At 41.8% G+C, this 20,981-nt stretch overlaps 1 protein-coding gene across 7 annotated transcripts in view; it reads right to left on the bottom strand.

The window, feature by feature from the left end:
• FOXN3 (forkhead box N3) overlaps window positions 1–20,981 on the bottom strand; it is a 304,443-nt gene that overhangs the window by 168,613 nt on the left and 114,849 nt on the right. For 3 of the 7 annotated variants that reach the window (XM_073349404.1, XM_073349403.1, XM_073349398.1), the window contains exons 1-2: window positions 10,641–10,855; window positions 6,347–6,903 (exon numbers count right to left, since the gene is read on the bottom strand). In XM_073349404.1, the coding sequence (XP_073205505.1) occupies window positions 6,347–6,889 (543 nt within the window). In that variant the 5' untranslated portion in view covers window positions 6,890–6,903; window positions 10,641–10,855. Of the gene's footprint in view, window positions 1–6,346; window positions 6,904–10,640; window positions 10,856–11,195; window positions 11,261–20,981 lie in introns of those variants that run through there. The other 4 variants (XM_073349399.1, XM_073349401.1, XM_073349402.1 and 1 more) reach the window with 2 other exon arrangements.

Below are 20,981 nucleotides of genomic sequence, written 5' to 3' on the forward strand. Positions count from 1 at the left end.
CCCAGACATTAGTCAACAGAGTTAAGGTTGTCTTGTGGTGCATTGTGCCCTCCCAGAATGTTAGATTCAGCAAAACTCAAGCTTGTGAAAACCAGGAAATAAAAAGAGTTAGTGTACATGTCCATGCAACCATGCCATCAGCTATAATGGAGGCAAATCCATTAAGTAAGGGTAACTCTGGAGCAGTTCACCTCATGGCCAAACAAGTATGCAGATACTCTCAGAGCTCTGAACCTATTCCAGGTAAAGGACGATCCTGGCCTGATCATCATTACCCAATTATCAGCAATCAGCCTCAATGAATAAACACCATATCACACCAGGGTGATGGGCCATGTTATTCCCATCTTGGTCCACAGGCCCCGATCTGAGCTCTCTCAGCACGAGCGGCAGTCTAAAAGGAAACGCTTGATGGTCTTGGGTTTGTCAGCTGTGGACAGCCCCTTTAGCAAGCATTTCCCCTTTCTAATACGGAGAATCCAAGAAAGTCACAAAGAGGTGCCCTGCTACTCAGATGAGCCTTCAAGGAAGCAGAAAAAGCCTGGTAGAAGTCCATCTTAGTAGCAGAAGGGAGTATAGGAATGGCACTAAAGTTTTATGACTGGTTGCTGCTACAGGTCACTGATTAGAAAGGAACTTCCATCAATTTACAACAGAAGATGAAAAGAAAAGAAAAGAAAAAAACCCTCCTAATATGATAGACATCCTTTCCCTTCACCTACTTATAAGACAGTAATGATCCAAGCAAGTTCTTGTTTTTCAGAAATTGGAAAGCATACATGAGCCACATGCTCTGGAGCTAAGATATTGTCAGCTATGGTTCAGCAAAGGGTGAATACCTAGGCTCAATATATAAAATGTCTGGGGAGAAAAAAATAGGGGTTCAAACAAAAAAAGTGTTGTAGACTCTTAACTACAGCAGCACTAGTGGGCGCAGCTATAATTACAGCAAACCTACATAATGCGTCTGAACTAGCTTAGCCCTTTCCATGAAAGCAGAGGAGCTGCCACATCAGTAACTCCGTTGCTAAGGCAACTGCTTACTTTCCATATCAACTGCAAACTCGTTGCTATGGAGACACATATACAAGAAAAATTCCTTTCTATAGCCAAGGACCAGATGGTAGGGAAGTCGGAAAAGTCATGGGCTAATGGATTGTACTAAATGGGACATACAATACAGGGCATTTAAATCTGAACATTTGCAATAAGATTAATCTGAATCACTGAATTCATAGATCTAGTAGTACAAACAAAGCCAGGGAACTCCTTCTACGCTTAGGATCATGTGATATTTTATATATGCTGGTAGACTATTATTAAATGCTAAACTCAAATCAGAGATTTTGTACTACAAAGTACTTGTGTTTTCTCTCTTCGCCCACCCCAGATAATCACCATCCTAGAAAAATTACCTAGTAATCCTGGCTTTTATTGATCTACAAAGTGTCTGTTGGTTAAGACAATGTCATATTACTAGCGTAAAGATATTATACAGTAATGGCAATATTTGAACAAACCTTTGTACTGTATCACCCAACGTTTCTTTTCCACCATTCAGAAACATCAATATCAGAACTTTGAAAAAGGAGCAGTGATGCAGTTTGTACATCTTTTTTCCAGTGGCACAGAGCACAGGACACAAAAGTCAAGCACTCACTCTCTCTCTCTTTCATATACATAAGAAGCCATGCCCAATTAAGTACACAGAAGGTTGCCCTAAATACAAGAGTCACGAAATTGAAGGGTTCAGATTGAAATTCCTTTCACTGTGCCTAGGTATTGCAGTCCACAATGTACCATATAAAAAAAAATAGTCAAACTTCCACAATAAAGGGAACACAGAAGCATCCTGTGCCTTAAACATGGTAAGTTAGCTGCTGCAAAGTCTCCCTATCGTCCACTACATACATGCAAAGCAACAGGAAAAAGTTAGTGAAATTCGCCAGAAACATATTTTTAACCAGTTCTACTCATGTCACATCTCAGTCTAGATAACACAGAGCTCTATAACGGAAAGAGAGGAAGCTCCCAGCACAAATCTAGCAGCCTGAGGATCTAAGTTCCCTCTAAGCTGCGTAGCCACGCAGCAGGCTATCAAGGGCTGCACAGGCATGCAGGGGAGAGAGATGCCTCTCCCCCAGCCCCAGACCTGGGCTTCTGCCACAGCCGGGGAGAGGTGCCTCTCTCCCAGGCCCGGGCTGCTGTGGTGAGAGAGGGCTGGGGGGGTGGAGGGGAAGGGTCCTCTCTCCCCGCCACAGCCCCAGGGCAGCCTGAATCCCAAACTCTTCATTCCTGCCCCACCTCAGAGCCCATACTCCCAGCCAGAGTCCTCACCCCCTGAACCCTCTGCCCCAGCCCTGAGCCCCCTCCCACACTCTGAACCCCTCAGCTCCACACATCTCCTCCATATTGGTGCACATAACAAAATTCATTCCACACATGAAGTAAAAAATTAGAGGGAACATTGCTGGGGATGTGCAAGTTATAAAGGTTTGACCTAGTAATCTTGACAGGGCAAGTGATGGAGGTGTAGGGGGAAGGAAGACAGTAAAATAAAACAATCACACACATGTACGTGTGTTCCATTCTTATTGTTTACTGTTGTCTTGCACTCTACCCACATCTCTTTTGCTGTGGATCTAGATCATATCTGCCTCAGCACAGATCTTGTCTTTTCTACTTGCCTGCAGAACATTTACTCCAATGGCACTATATTAAATAACATGCAAAGCTAAAAAAACCTAACCTTAACTTAGACACAAGACAATGGTTATAGCCTTTACAGTCACCACAAATACAGAACACTCTGTTTTCAGTCAGCCCTGAGCATGCAGCACAAAAAGAGGAAAATGCCCCTTTTTACTTTGTTTGCCCTTGCCTGCAATACCACAAATGACTGCCACATGAATATAAACTGGGCTGGCTAAGAGTTAGCAAACTAATATTCTGAAAGGATTCAAGGGAGAATTAACTGTTCACCAGTATTTTTCCGGAAAAAAATACTGATATAGCATATACATTTAAGCACTGGAAAGCATGGCCATGAAAGAGAAATCACCTAGCTTCCCACAATGTGTCAACACACATCAACTAGCAAATGCCTGCAATTCCAAAAACTGATAAAACAAAACAAAACAAAAACAAAAAAAGCCTGAATACGCTGGGCATGTTTTGGGACCTGCCTTTGTTAACATTTCAGGGTGCACCATTTGCTAAACTACATTTCTACACAAGAGCAATAAGTAAAATACACACACAAACCCAGCTATTTGCCCACAGTTTTTCACTGCAAACAAAGCATCATCTTGAACAACAATACTATTAATGGGAGTTTTGTGATCTTAAAACAAAGATTCAGTCTGTATTTAAACCAGGGATCGGCAACCTTTGGTAAGCAGCCCACCAGGGTAAGCCCCCGGTAGGCCGGGCCGGTTTATTTACCTGCCGCATCCACAGGTTCACCGTTCCAGACCAATGGGGGCTGCAGAAAGCGGTGCGGGCCGGGGGATGTGCTGGCCGCTGCTTCCCGCAGTCCCCATTGGCCTGGAGCGGTGAACCGCGGCCAGTGGGAGCTGCGATCGGCCGAACCTGAGGACGAACCGGCCCAGCCCGGCAGGGGGCTAAAGGTTGCCGATCCCTGGTTTGCACTATGCCTTTTGAACAGATGTTTTACAAATTATCCAGTTACCTGTTGTAAAATATGCACAACAGGTAAAGCCTACTGCTTCCCCCAAGTCTACAGTTAGATGCCAAAGCAACTGAATCAGCAGTTGCAGCTACTGAGTGCCATGCGTGCAGGCCTCAAAATGCCAGCACTCTTGCCCTGGGAAGACGCGAGAAACTCAGGAGGGTATTTAAGTGACCTAACTCAATGTACATTTTAAATCGACAACAGAGATCTCACGACGTTACTGCTGGTTCCCATCAGGAGAAGTGGGTGTTATGAGGAACTGGGAAGTGGATAGACAGATATTTGTACATTTTTGACAGCTCATTTTCTCAAGAAAAGATCAAAACCTAGTCTCCTTATTTATTTTAGTTGGGATTTCTAAAACATCGCCTTAACAACTGACATGGTACCACCACTGTGATCATGAGCACCAATTGTAGGTGATCAGTTTTCCAGAGTCATGCTTAGTGCAAGAGGAACCCAAGTTTCTCTATTTTCCTATAGAGGATTACTTTGTGGTATTACTTATGATCTCAAAAGACTGTTGGACGCTTGACATACACACATAGCAGGGAACCTGTAATCTAAACAGGCAACTTTGAAAAGGGGTGTAACAAAGAGCAAATGGGAATGCTAAACACACATCTGGCTTGTTCCAAGATTTTTTTGTTTTATTAAGCCTGTTTTGTTAGCTTGTTGTGGTCAGGAGTGTGATTTACAGGCCACGATATGGAATAGTATGGCATTTTCCCTGCCTTTTCACTTCCAAATAGGAAGTTAGGACTTTAGTTTATCAAGTGAAATGAGCTCCAATTCATGAATTAAGGGCCAGTTTTAATATCATGCATGCTCACGTACAGCAACAACTAATTTATCAAATGTGGCATTAACCCATCAGAGACCAAACTAGCTGAAAGGGTGAATTCTAGGAAACCACAGTTTAAAAAGTAATAAAATAGTTTAAAAAAAAAAAACCCACACAAATATAGTTTGGAAATCTAACCAAAGAGTTGTTAGTGCCTATCTATGCGTTCTCTGGAACATTATTTATTCCACTTAAGAGTTACATCGGCTTCAATTTCACAGAATTCAGGGTCAGATCTCACCTAATCTAGTTTTGGAGCAGCCAAAATATGTTGCAATCAGAGCAACTGCTAAACCAAATGAAAAATACAAAGCTGAATAAATCGGTATTTTTCAAACCGAACAGTGTGCCCACTATAAAGATATTTTCTATAAATCTGTCTCATTTCACCTGCCATTTATTTCACCAACCTGTTAGAATTAGAGAACAAATTGAAGAAATAGCAGCCTGCCAATTCCTGTGGCCAGGGGTGGCCAACCTGAGCCTGAGAAGGAGCTAGAATTCAACAGTGTACATTGCCAAAGAGCCACAGTAATACGTCAGCAGCTCCGCATCCGCTCCCCAGCCCCCACTAATCAGCACCAACGCCCCCCTCCCCGCAATCAGCTGGTTCACATGCGCAGGAGGCTATGGAGGGAGGAAGGGGAGCGAGGGCATGGCAGGCTCGGGGGAAGGGGAGGAGTGAGCGCAGAGCTTGGGGCAGAGCAGGGGTTTGAGCAGTGAGCACCCCCCAGCACACTGGAAAGTTAGCATCTATAGCTCCAGCTCCAGAATCAGTGCCTAGGTAAGGAGCTGCATATTAACCTCTGAAGAGCCGCATGTGGCTCAGGAGCCACAGGTTGGCCACCCCTGCCCATGGCAGTTCCTTGCTGATGGTTCATGAGTCCTATTGCTTTAAGAAGCTGTAGCCATTTGGAATTGGACAACTGTTCCCCTAATGGACAGATTTATGCAATAAAAAAAAAAAAGAGATGCAGGAAATAGTAATGTTCCCAACACACTGTTCATTTTCCCTTCCTCTCAGTCACAGCCTGTTTCTTCAGATGTAACTGAAAAAATTCAAACAATGAAACCAAGAAACACAGCAATAGTGAAGATCTGGGTGTTAAAATTCTGTTTCTCATACCCATGCCACCTCTCTAAGGTCAAGGAGGCTGCATGGGCATAAAAGAGCATAATTTAACTTCCAGTGGTCACAGTGGTTACAGGGTAGGACCAAATACCTATGTCACAAACTTTCTCCTTGGCCGCTGCCACACTTATGTCCTCTCAGAGGAGATTCTCTTAAGTGCATCTGAGACCAGGCAGATTAAGTGCACAGGAAGATGGCTCACAACCAGAACTCTGAACTTCTTCTGAATTTTTACAAGTAACAAAGTTTCTTCAAATTGCAATTCAGATAAGGGAAAGGGGATGGAATCTTACACATGGCATCCCCTCTCACTACATACTTGTGTGAACCAAGAACAGTACTGCAAACTATTTATAGTATGAGTACATGGATCTTGTATAGCTGGAAACCATTAGCACAGCATGATAACTAAAAACAATATTTAACCACTATGCACGAAGACACCAGCTGGAAAAATTTAAAAAAAAAACCAAGAGTCCTTCTTTACAGATGTCTAGACAATGAATTTAATAAAGTCAGAACGAACCATCCTAGAGCAATGCTGGCTTTGTGAATGTAATGAACTGAAATTACCAGAGATAGTAACGTAAACTGCATTTGACTATAGTGAATACATTTCAAGATGAGCAGATGAATTTCATTACGAACAGGTATGTCTGAATAGCTGGAATCTTACCTGACTTCTGTCTTTGTCCACTTTCTTAAAACACTTATTCAAAGACAGATTATGTCTCACAGAATTTTTCCATCCAGTGGGAGCATTAGCAAAATAGGGAAAGTGTTCTAGGATCCAGTTGTATATATCCTTTACAGGCAGACGTTTGGTTGGCGAGTCCTCAATGGCCATAAATATGAGGCAGCTAAAGGAATAAGGAGGTTTGCAATTGGGGTTCTGCTTGGCATCATAGGGCATGTCCGACTGAGCAGGAGAAGGAGGCGTGTCATCGTCAATGTCCTGAACTGGGCTAACACTTCTTAAAACTGAGTCTCCAAAGCTTTTCAGCAAATTCTTGCTCTCATGTAACCAGTTCAAGTTAGTTAGTTCTTCATCCTCCACGGCCCCTTTATCTAATCTGATGGCAGGCAAAGAGAAATCTAGGTCCTCATCCTCATGAAGTGCCTTTGATAAATCGCTATCTTGGTAACACTGACTCAGGCCGCTGGAAACACTAATTCCTGAGCCCTCTGGCTTCTTACTGGGAGGCATGACTGGACCCATTTAGACAGAAGCTCCTAGTAGAGTAAATCCAAAGCAGGGAGGGGGGAAAAAAGAAAGAAAGTTAGCTGGTGAGACAGCTATAGTATAACAACATTTTGACAGCTTTTCCCCAGTCAATAATTTGGGCATTTATGTTCTACATTTAAAATGACAGGATCACATAAACACACATCCAAGACTGTTACATAAAATAATTTACAGTCAGGAAAAGGAATGAAATTTCAATCCATAGGATAATATGATAATCCTGATATACCTCAATTCTGCGCGTACTCAAAATTCCATACAGGAAATCCAAAACACACATCCCTTTACTGATGAATACATGTATCAAATCATAGAATACTCCACTCATACTGCTTTTAATAAGTATATAAACTTTAAAAAAAAAAAACACACAGGGTAAATAAGGCCAGTTGCTTCAGATTAAGTTCAGCTGTTTGAAGACAACACAACAGCATTGTGATTAAAGTCACTCTGTCTCCTCTGGCTGAGGGCACAAGCAAGCAAACGTCAAATTTAATGATAGCACAATTATGATCGAGCTCAAAACTAGGAGCAGTACTTTTTAAACAGACATGAAGGGGATCCTGCAATTTGGGACTGGGCCAAGAAATACAGAGGCATGTGCTAGAAAAACAGGACACTTCAAAGTACATGTAAAGAAAGGGGTTGGAACATACATTGAAACTTAATTGAAATGTGGCATAAATGAGAATCCATGGGAAATGTTAAGTATTATAGAAGTGACGCAGAAGAAGTATGGTGACAACATTTGTGGAGAATACTGCATTAGGGGGCTATGAGGGAGTGAGAGATCAGTAATATTCAGAAGGACTTGGAGAGATCAGAAGCTCTTCCAGATAAATAATGTGAGTGATTCAACAGAAACAGATGGGAGTAAAACAAAACAAAAAAGAGAGGTGGGGGGCATGGCAAGGGGAGTAGTGTGCCTTCAGTTTTCATAAACAACAAAACATTAAGCAGATTTTTTAAAAAAAGATAGAATTTTACATCCACCACTAACTTATGGAGCTTTCAGCACAAGTCCTTAACAAGAGGAAAAAGATGCCTGCATGGAAACAAAAGTGTAGAATATATTGTAGACTATATTAAGCACTATAATTCTTCTGTCTAGCAAGGACACATGTGGCATCCTGGTCACAGAATCACAGACTTGCTGTAGTAGTGAAGGAGAAATTATAGCAATTGGCAGCCAGAATTACATCTGGCTGCATCTGATGAAGTGAGCTGTAGCTCACGAAAGCTCATGCTCAAATAAATCGGTTAGTCTCTAAGGTGCCACAAGTACTCCTTTTCTTTTTTCAGAATTACACAGGGGCTGAAGCACCTTACCTACAGAAAAAGGCTGAAGGGGATAAGGTGGGGGAAGCCAAGGCCAACGTTCTGGGGAAGGGGACGAATGAAGGACGGAATTCATGGGATATAAAAGAGGGGAAAGAGTGCCCCTACTGCAATTCTTTTCACAGCAGTGATAAAAAGAACATGCTCATGCAAAGATAAATTAAAAAAAAAAAAAACACACTGTATGGCACTACCACATATAGAAATAAGTTAATATACAGTAAAACCACTACAAAAAGCAGAACAAAAGTAATTAGGTCTGAGATAGAAGCTAGCTGGAGGAGGAAAAAATACGGACATAGACCCTGTGGACAGAGAGGCTGAGCCTACATAGACACTACTTTCTAGATTTCTAAAGAGAATCTGAATGTATGGAATATAAATACGAGTTTTACAGTTTACTCCAAAATCAGGGCACTACACACTGCTCACCTATGCTGCAACTCAACTTTGGCTCCAAATGGAAGTTATGCCCCATGATCTCCTAAACAGGAAAATTATATCATGGCTGACAGTAAAGTAATTTAATTGCACTGTTGCTATGACAACATGCTGCTCTCTTTCTGTCTAATTTGCTTATTTGCCAGTATCCTCCCAAAGGGCCATATCATGCCATCCATTTTTAGACAAAACTCCTTATTGATTTCAATGGTGACTTCTGCTTAAAGACTAAGGACTTACACATTAGTTGCTATATTCAGTTATTGATTAAAAAAAAACAAACAAACAAAAAAGATTGCAGGAGCCACCAAAAAGTCTTTTAGGGTAACAATTATTTTGTTTCACATTTATGAAAAAAGTCCTAGATAAGTGGTAACTTTCCTACAGTTTGTTATTAATAGAACTAGGCATTAGCAGGGAAACAGTCTGATTAAAGTCCATAGGAAGCCCCCTTTCCCCCCAAAAAAATTACAGAAGTTATCAAACTACAGAACACTTTTCCTTAAGTGAATTCATATGAGGAAGGGAAAGAGACAATAAGTTTCAAGTCAGTCTGATTCTTTCACCTTTGCAACTAAGTAAGGTCACTGCCCTTGCAGGGTTCTCAGAACTCTCAAGTCCAGGAGGAGTTGAAGATGCTCAGCACCTTGCAATTTAGGCCCTTAAGCACATTAAAGAAAAAACAATGCCACCGTATACATGCTATAGTATATTGGCTTGCTGTCCCCCAAACTTTGGTTTGCAACAATTTTTTTCATAAACCACAAGTGAGCTTTCCAGTATTTGACTCTAACTGTATGCCAAATAGCATTTTTTTCTCTCTCCATATTTAGACAAAGAAATGCCTGATCACATGAGAGTCTGCAGTTAAGCAAACATTTTTTAATCTGCTGCCAATGAGGTCGCTCCACCAGATATGTAAATAGTTATTCACTGGTGAACTCCTTTACCAACTTTTCTGTTTGGTATGAGTTACGCTCTCTTTCGTTTCCCGTCACAGAGGAACAGAAATGGTTGAGAGGAAAAAGAAAGGGGGAGGGGAAGGTTACTACCCACCCGCTATTAATACGTTCTCCAGAATAACTACCAGAGACATAGTTTAGGCCTGAACAGATGTGTATCTTTAAAGGAAAAAAAATGAGTTGACAAAGGAAAAATAAAGCAGGAGGATGAAAGGCAGCCAGAGACGGGTTCTGCTGCACTTTGAAACAGGCACATTGCAACACTCGCCCTGTACTTGTCAAAAACATTTGAAGGGGGAAAAGGCACGCCGTGACTGGCTGGGATTGGAGTCAATCAATGGTGTTGCTAGGAAACTGGAAAACTGCTCTTATTCCTATACAGTGCCTGTGCCATTTGCAGTTGCAGCAAACATACCTTCAATGCTGGTCAGATGTCATAAACCTTTTATTGGCCTTACTGGATCATGCCATTAAAGCAACTTATCAATACACCTCCGAAGCCTAAGGAGTTATGGTCCCAGCGTTCTGATCTATTATTCTGACCATCTCCTTCGACCGCCAAACACCGAATGGATTTTTTTTTTAATTATGTCTTTGCTAAAAGAGTCAATTGGGAACTAGACAGCCTGACTTAAGAGCTGGAGAGTCGGACTCTGTTGCCTACGATGGCTTTTTAGTTTAAGACAATGCCAACTCTGTTCATTAAGTGTCTTAGGAAATCAAGGTAGCAACAGCGGCAGCCACTAAAACAAGCACACACATTTAGGGCACACACAGAACTCTTCGATCAACTCACTCCCTTCTTTGGTTTAGCTAGACCCCCAGACACGATCTGCAGCTCCGAAAGCCGATCAGCACGTTCGTAATTAATTAAAAGAGCTGATCAAATTTGCAGAAAAAGGATCTGCGATTTCTCTCTCGCCACACTGAGCTTCCAATGCAGTGCCTTATGCAATCTTCAAATATAACAAACAACAACTTACCTGGCTTGAGAGAGGTTAGATTTTTACCGCTGTCCTTTCATGGTTATTATGCAAACTTTCATCTGATTGAACAAGGCATCGTCTCCTCCTTTAGACTGAGCCAACAATGTGCAGAAGGGGAAAGGGGTCCCAAGGCACAAGAGGAAATACAGTAGCATGGGACCCTCCTGCAGTTTTACCTTCCCTCCCACCTCCCTTTCAGCTTTCCCTCCCCCCCCCCCTTCCCTTTACTCCTGATGGGCAGCGATTTGGGTCGGTGCTAGCAGAAGAGCGATAAACTGTTCCCACTGCAAGCAAACAAAAAAAGGCGACACATGACCAGGGAGGGAGGGGTGAAAGAGAAAACGTGGGCTGGGCCAACACTAGAGCAGCCACGGAAGGGAGGGGAGGGCCAAAGGGGTGGGGGAGGGTGTTCGCTCTCATTGCACACACGAAGATCCCAATTGCAGGCAGGAGGGGGGAAATGAAAACACCCTCGCTGCCCGCCCACACCCCCAGCACGGCCGCTGCCCCAGCAAATCCGGCTCCCCCCTGCGCCACGTTCCGATCGCTCACAGGAAATTCACCAGCTGCCTTCCCTCCTCCTGCGGCTCCTTCACTTGCTTCTCCGCCACTTCCCCAGAGTCTCTCTCCCCTCCTGCGAGTTACACAGACGTTTCCTCTCTCACGAGGGCTCCCCGCCACCCCTCCCTCGCTCCGAGTCTGGATGGGCACCTCAGAGTTTCTAACTCAGGGCCTGTCCCCAACTCGGCCTTATCCGAGTTGTTAGTGCGTGTGTGATTAGAAACGTTGCAGAGCCAATGTTTGCACTGCGCTCTGAAACTGCGGCGGTGCAGAGCGGGGTTAGACCTGCAAACATCAGGAGGGAGACTCTAATCGTCCCAATGAAAATCCTTCCTGACAAGAAGGTGCGAATTTAAAAAGTCTCAGACTTTTTTTAAAAAAAAAGTTAAGGTTGATCGGGATGTTACAGCAGCCCCAGGCCTCAAAGCTGATCTCGAGAGCAGCAGGGGCAAATAGCTCTGGAATTCACTCCTTTATAGTTCACACAATCCAGCATTGCTCCGTTAGGGGACACAATCAAAGATACTTCTTTATTCACAGGCTCCCCTAACAGTGGGTACTAGTCTCCCCCCTAGCAAGGGGTATCCTGGTAGTAGTGATGTTTCCATTTATAGGAATGTACCCCTTCAGTCCAACAAGATTATTCGGCTCCAATATTCAAAAGCAAGACAGAACCAAATGCACCCAAATTAAAGCTGTGCCAACTGGCTGTATCCACCCCTCAGCCCAGAAGAGACTGGGAGAGCAGAGAAGTTTGAAGGTCAACAAATTGAGGGTTAGAAAAAACAAAGCAGGGGAAGCAAACTACCCAACACTGAAAACACCAACCCTTGCATTTTGTGTAGTCATAGCCCCATGCAAAATGGAGGTCAAATGACATGGTAGTGCTTTTACACCCACTATGTACAGGGGTAAATGATAGTACAGATGTAGGACAGTGGAGAATATCCCTACCAGCATCCTTGCAATTTATACCAGGGAGCTCTTAGCTCAAGTGATTTAGTTTAGCAAATCCCAACTGCTGAAGTATGTATCCACACACAGAGAGAAGTACTAAATTATCTAGGGCCCAATACAGTTAAAGCTTTATAGGTTTAAAAATAGAGCTATGACTCTGACAGTTTGTTCCACCTGGGGTCTGTCCTCAAATGCTTTAAATTGCAACAGAAAACAAACCAGAAACAAGCACAATCAGAGAGAAGGAAAACCATCTATTCCTTAGAGAAACATGTTTTAAGGCCTTGACTAGGAAAAAAAGTGCTTCATTCCCACCCAGTCGAGCTATCTCAACAGCACTGGTGTTAACTCGGTTGAGAAACCCACTTAACACCAATTGAGTTAAACTAGTTGAATTAAGCTAATTTCAAAAACAAAACAAAAAAACCCCACCCACCCATTTTTTTTTTGTTAGTCTAGATGGGTTCTAAATGTGCAGCCGCATTCTGAGTGAGTTCAAGAGCATTTTCTCTTTTAAGAAAATAAAAACCCAACAGCTAGGACTTTTATAAATGTCTCATCTGTACAGCTCAAAATATCGCCTAACTCTGGGTCAATAGAATTATACAAGTGGGGAAACTGAGGTATAGAGGGGTGAAGTGACTTGACTTCAGTGACTGACTTCAGTCAGTGGCAAAGCTAGAAATAAAACCCAAATAAAACCTCTAATAAATATAATAAACTACTAGCTTTTATATAGTGCTTTTCATCAGCAGATCTCAAAAGACTATAAAACGAGGTTGGTAGATTTATCCCCATGTACAGATAGGGAAACTGAGGCAGAGAGGGACATGACTTCCCCAAGGTCACCCAAGTGGCTAGTGGCAGAGTAGGGAATAGACACCAGGTCTCCCAGCTCACAGTCATAGTACTCTATGCACGAGGTACATTTCCTGCTCTAATACTGCATTCACATAAGTGAGTTACGAAAAGAAAATCCAGATACAATTGACCACCTTTAAAATTAGCATAATTAATAGTTTTAAGGGTAATCCAAAATCAAGGGTTTTCCATTCTGAATTAACAAAATCTGCAAATTAGTTTATAGCAACACCAATTTTTCCCTTCAACATAGGCCAGGTCTACACTATAATTTTTTGCCCATATAATAATGTTGGTTAGAGGTGTGATTTTTATGACATTTTTATACTAGCAAAAGCCCTGGTGTAGATGCAGTTACACCAGCAAAAAAGTGCTTGTTTTTCCATTTGGAGAACTGAGATAAATTCTGGTCATGTCTTGCTAAGATCTTTCCTTGCTGATAGGTTTTTCCCTCTGTCTACTGAACAGATATTTTACATTCTTGCATGTTTTCTGAAAGCTGTACCAGCAACTGAATGTAAGAATGGAAACAATACCCATTAGGCCAGAAAATATCTTTATTACCCCCTCCTAACAATACCCTGCAATCACACTTCTTTCTATCATTGAAGCACACTGTGGACCATTACCTTACACAGTTCTTATCTCATGGCCATTCTGTTTTAAACAGAAAACAAATTACCAAATCATAACCCCACCCCCAGAAATTTACTCCAAGTACTTGGAGAAGTTCTTTAAGTAAGACAGCTGACTCTTTATCAACATCAAAGAGGAGACACTCATCATTGGTTTCAAAAGTTAAGTGTCTTACAAAACTAAGTGGAATTCAGCTAATGAGCATTGTTTCAGAAGTGTCAAGGGCAAAAATCTCATGGCACACTGTTGTGGGATATAAAGACGATTGCATCTAAAATCTCATGTATGTATCCTGTTCAGATACAGAGTTCAATTCTATTCTGTTTCAAGTCAGTGGTAAAATTTCCAGTTGACTCAATGGGAGTAGGATCAGTTCCAGAATGTTACAGCTTTTTTGTGGGAAAACATGTCCTGCCACAGTAAGCCATAAGGATAACAAGCCGAGGATCAGCCCAAAAATGTTTTAAATGCATGTATGGTAAGCAGTATTCTCTAATGGCTAGAGCACAGGACTGGGAGACAGGAAACATGTATATTCCAGTCTTTGCTGTCAGTGACTGTGGCCATGTCTACAGGAACAGTGCTGCAGCAGTGCCGCTATAGCGCATCTGGTGAAGATGCACTGTGCTGACAGGAGAGAGCTTTCCCAGAGGCATAATAAAACCATGAGTGGTAGAAGCTATGTGAATGGGAGAAGCTCCCCCACCAACATAGTACTGTGCAGATGAGCGTTCATAGGTGCTGGAACTAGAGGTGCTGGGTGTGCTGCCACACCCCGACTTAGATTCATAGATATAGATATTAAGGTCAGAAGGGACCATGATGATCATCTAGTCTGACCTCCTGCACAACGCAGGCCACAGAATCTCACCCACCCACTCCTGCGATAAACCTCTCACCTATGTCTGAGCTATTGAAGTCCTCAAATCATGGTTTAAAGACTTACAGTTTGGTTGAATGGCTCTCAGCCACCCCCACTATCCCCAGAAGCACCTCTGCGAGCGCTTGTCGGTGTAACTTATGTTCCTCATGGGGCTGGTTTATTCACTCCCCTGAACGACTTAAGTTATGCTGACATAAGCTGAAGTGTAGATATAGCCTCAATGTACAGCGGCAGTCAAAAAAGCGACCAGAAGCTGGGAATAATTAAGAAAGGGATAGATAATAGGATACAAAATATCATGTTGCCTCAATATAAATCCATGGTATGCCCACATCTTGAATACTCTGTGCAGATGTGGTTGCCCCATCTCAAAAAAGACATATTGGAATTGGAAAAGGTTCAGAAAAGGGCAACAAAAATTATTAGGAGTATAGGAGGAGAGATGAATGAGACTGGGACTTTTCATCTTGGAAAATAGACTGCTAAGGGGAGGTATGATTGAGGTCTATAAAATCATGACTGGTGTAGAGAAGGAAGTATTGTTTACTACTTCTCATAACACAAGAAATAGGGGTCACCAAATGAAATTAATAGGCAGCAGGTTTAAAACAAATAAAAGGAAGTATTTCTTCACACAACGCACAGTCAACCTGTGGAACTCCTTGCCAGAGGATGTTGTGAAGGCCAAGACCATAACAGGGTTCAAAAAAGTAGATAAATTCATGGAGGATAGGTCCATCAATGGCTATTAGCCAGGATGGGCAGGAATGGTGTCCCTAACGTCTGTTTGCAATAAGCTGGGATTGAGCAACAGGGGATAGATCACTTGATGATTCCCTGTTCTGTTAATTTCCTCTGGGGCACCAGGCACTGGCCACTGTCGGAAGACAGGATACTGGGCTAGATGGACCTTGGTCTGATCCAGTCGGGCCATTCTTATGTTCTTATGTTGTGCAGTCTTAGGGAAGTCACTGAATTTACCTGTGGCTCAGTTTCCTCTTGTGTAAGTGGGGGATAATAAGATTGTAAGCTTTCTGGGGCAGGGAATGTCTTTTATTCTGTTTGTACAGTGCCTACTGCAATGGAATCTTTGTTCATTCCTAGGTGCTATCATAATACAAATAAATAATAATACTACTTTTGTAAAGGGCTTTTGACATTTTCAGATGAGAAGTGTTATGTGTATAGTAAGATCAGAGTATATGTGGTGTCAAGCATTTGTTAGAAGAATCTCCAGTGATTTATTATTGCACTATAGATAGCTGTATAAGAATGTATTAACTTTCAGTTCAATTTTGAGAAATACCAGTCACTATTTCAGTCTCTCTGTTTAATGCGGACTTCCAAGAATCTCTCTCTACCCCATTCCCCTACCCTCCATCCAGTCTGGAATCTCTGATACCTCCTGCAAGCTGAGCATGGCAAAGAGCACAGACCCTCCATCATCATCATCACCACCACTGGTGAGAACATTTTCCCTGTCCATTAGTCTTATGATGTGTCACCACCCCTCTGGATATTTCTACCGCCTGCCCCAATCCCACAATGCATCAGGTTCAAACTTTTTGTCATCACCTTCAAGTCCCTACCCAACCACATCTTAACCTAGTCTCTGATCACATTGCCCTGATCAATCCACTCAGGGCATCAAGCCTTGCACCACGATCAGTTTATCTGTTTCTCCCGCAACTGTCTCCATTTATTTTTTCCATGCCAATGCCTATTTATGGGGCACTTTGCCAGAGCCATCCTCCCAGGCTGCTAACCTCCCTTCATACAAAGCTTTCCTGAAGACCCAGTTCTTCCAAGAGGTCTAAAAGAAATTTGCTGATTATGCCTGTGAATTATTATTTATGGTTTGTACTGCAGTTGTACCCAGAGCTCCCATTTCTGATTGGGGCCCCATTGTGTTAGGTACTCTGCAAGCACAGAAGTGAACATGGCTCCTGCCCCAAAGATTTTACAATCTATTTTATTTTAAAGTCTCATTAGAAGAAGATTGTGATCCATACTGTTGTGCACTAGCCTTCACCGTTTTCTTCCTGTTCTTTCTTCCTTCCCACTGGTTTGTTTCCCCTTCTTGTTGTGTCATGTCTAAAATTAGCTTGTAATGTCCTTGGGGCAGGGATCCTGTCATGTCTATTGATGGCACCTTACACACATTTGGGCACTATTAAAAAAAATTAATGTTAACACAATGCACTTTTGCCCTCATTTCCTCTTTTACACTTCCTGATGCAACTGCTCCTCCCAAGTGACCTTTTTTGTTTCTTTCTTCCCACACTTGTATTTGTGCCGTCTTTCATACCACCACATATGCTGGGCATTTCCTCTTTTTGTTCATCAAATGACTATTTAGAGTCACATGCTAACCTCCCTTTCCCCACATCTATATAATGGAGTCCACTCCCACACGCACATATTAGGAGGGGATAACAGAGGTTCTCATGATGATGGATAAATATTGCACAAGTCTGATACTAGCACCACCCCTATTTACTGATGGGAGACCTCTACTGTGACCGTTCCCTATGATACATATAATCAGAGTTACATAACTGGTTTGTCCTTTCATTTAAACATTCCTCAAGTTCTCAATTACACCATTTGTGGAAACCCAACAGAAAGAGCTGAATTTGTGAGATGAGCATCAGTGCAAAGCTTTATAAGAGGCATATATCTTGCCAGTGATCAGACGAAACAAACTTATATGTTTCTGCAGCTCTGGTGTTCCATGAACTACAGTATAATTAATTTTGAATAATCAAAACAACACAGTACAGTGTTTCATGTAAAAGTTCCTTTGTAAAATGGTATACAGCAGTTTATGATGCCATTGTACTTACACATATCTGCAACTTCTAAGGAAATGGTTATACTTAGTACTAAAATTATATACAGCTGTCAAACTAGCAGTAGTTAAAAGGGGTGGGGGGGAAAAATCACATGCTGCTTTTTTCCCCACATACAATTATTAAACCAGGTCTACAGTAAGAGCGCTTTACCAGTATAGCCATATCAGAATATTATACCAGCAAAGCACTCCTAGTATGGATGCAGTTTATAACAGCAAAACTGCACTTTTGCTAGTATAGCTTATTCCAGCCCCCTCCCCATGAACAAACAAACCATAACAATAAAAGTACAACTGCAGCTACTCTAGGAGCTTTTGTGGGCATAGTTGTCAATCAGAGATCACAAGTCACTACACACCCGACCAACATAGCTATACCAGCACAAGGTTGTAGTGTAACCCGGCTTTCTAGTTTACATGCAGATTTTGCAGGAGACAGAAACAGAATGAGTTTTTCATTTTCAAAGTTTTCTGGGGTTTGATGGACCAGATTCTGTTGTCAGTTACACTGATATAACAATAATTTGCCCTTGTATTATCTCTAACTTAGAATTCCTCGTACCACAATTGTATGACAAACCTGCCAAAGTTATCAAAGACAGAAATCAACTGGATTTTTTTTTTTTTTTTGGGGTGCAGGGAGAAGGAAGTGAAGCAACCAAAGTCCCATACGAAGCAAAAAACCTCAATTTTGAATAATAAAGTTACCTGGGAAAACAGTAATGAACACAATTAATATTGATACAAAGTTTTACTGTTGGATGGGCCTGCTAAAAACAAATTACAATTAGTTCTGGGTCAAATCTGGAAGTCCTTACTCTGTTTTTCTTGAATAAAAGCTCTTAATTTCAGTAAGGCCTGAATAAGAACTTTGGGCTTTGGGCCTTTATTTGTACATCTACAAATGCAATTTAAGTTAGCATAGTAGGATCTTGCCTATGACAATTTATGGGAGATATTGCATGGAATCAGAAGGCGTGTCTTCCACAGATTTAAAGAAAGTTCTAAAGATAATCACTTTTTACACATTCTTGACCTTTCAGCAACTCCACACTTACTTTTAGTGAAACGCACCTTGAATAATATAGCTATCAGCAATCTGTTAATTCCCAGAGATGTGTGCCTTGCTTCTTAAAATGTGAGCTTTTTCTTAAAATTGTATCTATTCTTGGAGACAGGGTTTGCAACCAGTTAGTAGCATGACTGACACTAAATGAAGTTTGTGTTCACACGCCAAATAAATGTTGATCATGTTGTAATTGTGGTATTAACAGCACTTTGCTCTTACCAGTAGCTTAGGCTAGCACATGACTGTCTCCCTATAACCAGTTACTAGTACTTAATTCTCTGTGGGGTTGGGACTCACTAGCTATGCCTGCCTGCATAAACAGATGGACAGTCTTTTTTTCCCTGAGCAAGATATCTGCCTCACATTTTACTATGGCTGCTCTGTGTGGATGTTTTCTGGACACTGCTTCCTGCTAAGGCACTATGGGATTGCTGGCCAGATTTTCCCAGAATGCACTGATACTAACATAGGCTGTGTGATAGGTGTAGAACACACAGACTCAGCTGATGCATGGTTGTATCTGAAAAGAGCTGCTATGTGGATATACTTTTTGTAATCTGGTAGGATGAGCATGTCACAAACTGATTTAAAAAAAATCCAGTTGTGTTTAAGTGTGGACAGCGTTTATTAGATTTTAAGAGTCCTACCAAACACACTGTGGAAGGAGACCAAGGAAAAGTGGGCCCCCGGGGGGGGGGGAGTGCAAAGGGAACCTGAAACAGTAGCATCTACAGTAGGTTTCCCTCTTCTTCTTGGGTCCTCTGCAGGGCTATAGGGTGCTGAGGAAGCCGAACCAGAAAGCAGCTGCCATGCACAGCATGCTCTCAATAGACAAGGACAAAGACTCTGTGGAATAAAAACACTAAATTTACTGACTAGAAATAATTCCCACATCTCTACAGAAACTTCTCACAGAGCATGAACCATGGTGGAGGAATCGAGACCTCATGGCATGGGAGCTAGGCAGAGGAAAAGAGAAAGGGGTAGTTTCTGGCTTCCACGTGGGTGGATTTCTGCTCCTCCATTGTGGTTGGGGATCCTCATGGTTGGGGTTGGATCCCCACTTCATGCTGAGTCTGTTGGCGCTGCCCCTGCGTCTCTGGAAACAGACAGCCTCACCTAACTGATGGCATAATCTGGTAGATTTAGGGCCTCATTCTGACACACCACAGATGTTTGGTAGGAAAGTTTCCCTACCTACATGTTTCCCTCATCCAGAAGGGATGGTGATGGCCTTAATAAACAACTACTTTGTTGAAAGGCCCCAGTTCTGCAAACACTTATGCATGTGAATAAATGGTTGTAGGATTGGCGCCTAAAATTGCTACCACTACACAACATTTTGAAACAAATTACGATATAGAAAAGTCAATTATGGAGGGGGGAGTATATATGCATTTTAATGTATATGCTTTATTTGCTCCACCCTTGCTTGTTAAACCACTTTCAGCATTTTTTTTAAACGCAAACAAACAAAACAAAAGAGCTTTTGCTGGAAAAACTTCTTAATTCTGAAAGTTACTGGACCAGCACTGGGTAATAGAATGGGGGTTTCAATAGCACACAAAAGCAAATCCAGACTTGAAAAGAGACAGGCTGTCCTGCTACAAGCCAGTCAACTGCCAAACTGTCATTTTGCTGTGCCGCTGAACAGAAGGCCCATGTAATGACAACCACAAAACTCATTTATACTCTGAAAAGGTGACTAATGAGCTCATTCATGCTGCCTATAAATTATTCACTTACAACACTGACCCCACTCAAGACAAACAGCAAAGTAAACTTTAAACACTGGGATCCAAGGCCTTCTGAGGAGTCAGAGTTACTTCTGTCAAACGTTTCACAATAAAACAGAGACTACACTTGCTTCTGTTTCATTGTCAAATTCACTCTTCTATTTACACTTCTTTTTACTACTTTTAATCAATTTAAAGTAGAGGCAGCTGTTACACGTTTATTTCTCTGTTACCCAGTTTTTCCATTAGTTATTACAGGCAATCACAAAGCACTATAAATAGCTTTAAATTAGATTCTTCAGAAATTGAAGACTGACCTTAAAATGTAACGCATGTCTCTACAGTGCTAAGAACACAAGTGCACACACATAATTAACAAGTCCTGTGTCCAAATGGAAACAAAATGACAATCATTTTCAGTTATTTTGGTGTTTGCTTTATGTGCTTTAGTTTAGGGTGAAATATTTCTGCAAAACACTGTTAACCCAACCTGCCTCCTGAGATTTGTGATTAGTTAAATTTCCATTAAAATTTATAATCTGTAACAACATGAAAATGGAGGCGTTTTTAAAGATATATTTTGGTTTTTAGGTGCTGGAATGCACACACCAACTTTTCCCCAAAAGTACCATATTAATGAAGATGACTTTCCTCATTCTGTTTAATGTGAAGTAAGAGAGTTTATAGTTTACCGTTATCATTGTAAATAATGTTTGCTGTAACAAAAGTGGTTGCTATATGTAGCTGTTTACATGAACTGGGCCTTTTTCTGAGTAAAGAC

Source organism: Lepidochelys kempii, chromosome 6 (genome assembly GCF_965140265.1).
Source record: "Lepidochelys kempii isolate rLepKem1 chromosome 6, rLepKem1.hap2, whole genome shotgun sequence".
NCBI classification, from domain to species: Eukaryota; Metazoa; Chordata; order Testudines; family Cheloniidae; genus Lepidochelys; species Lepidochelys kempii.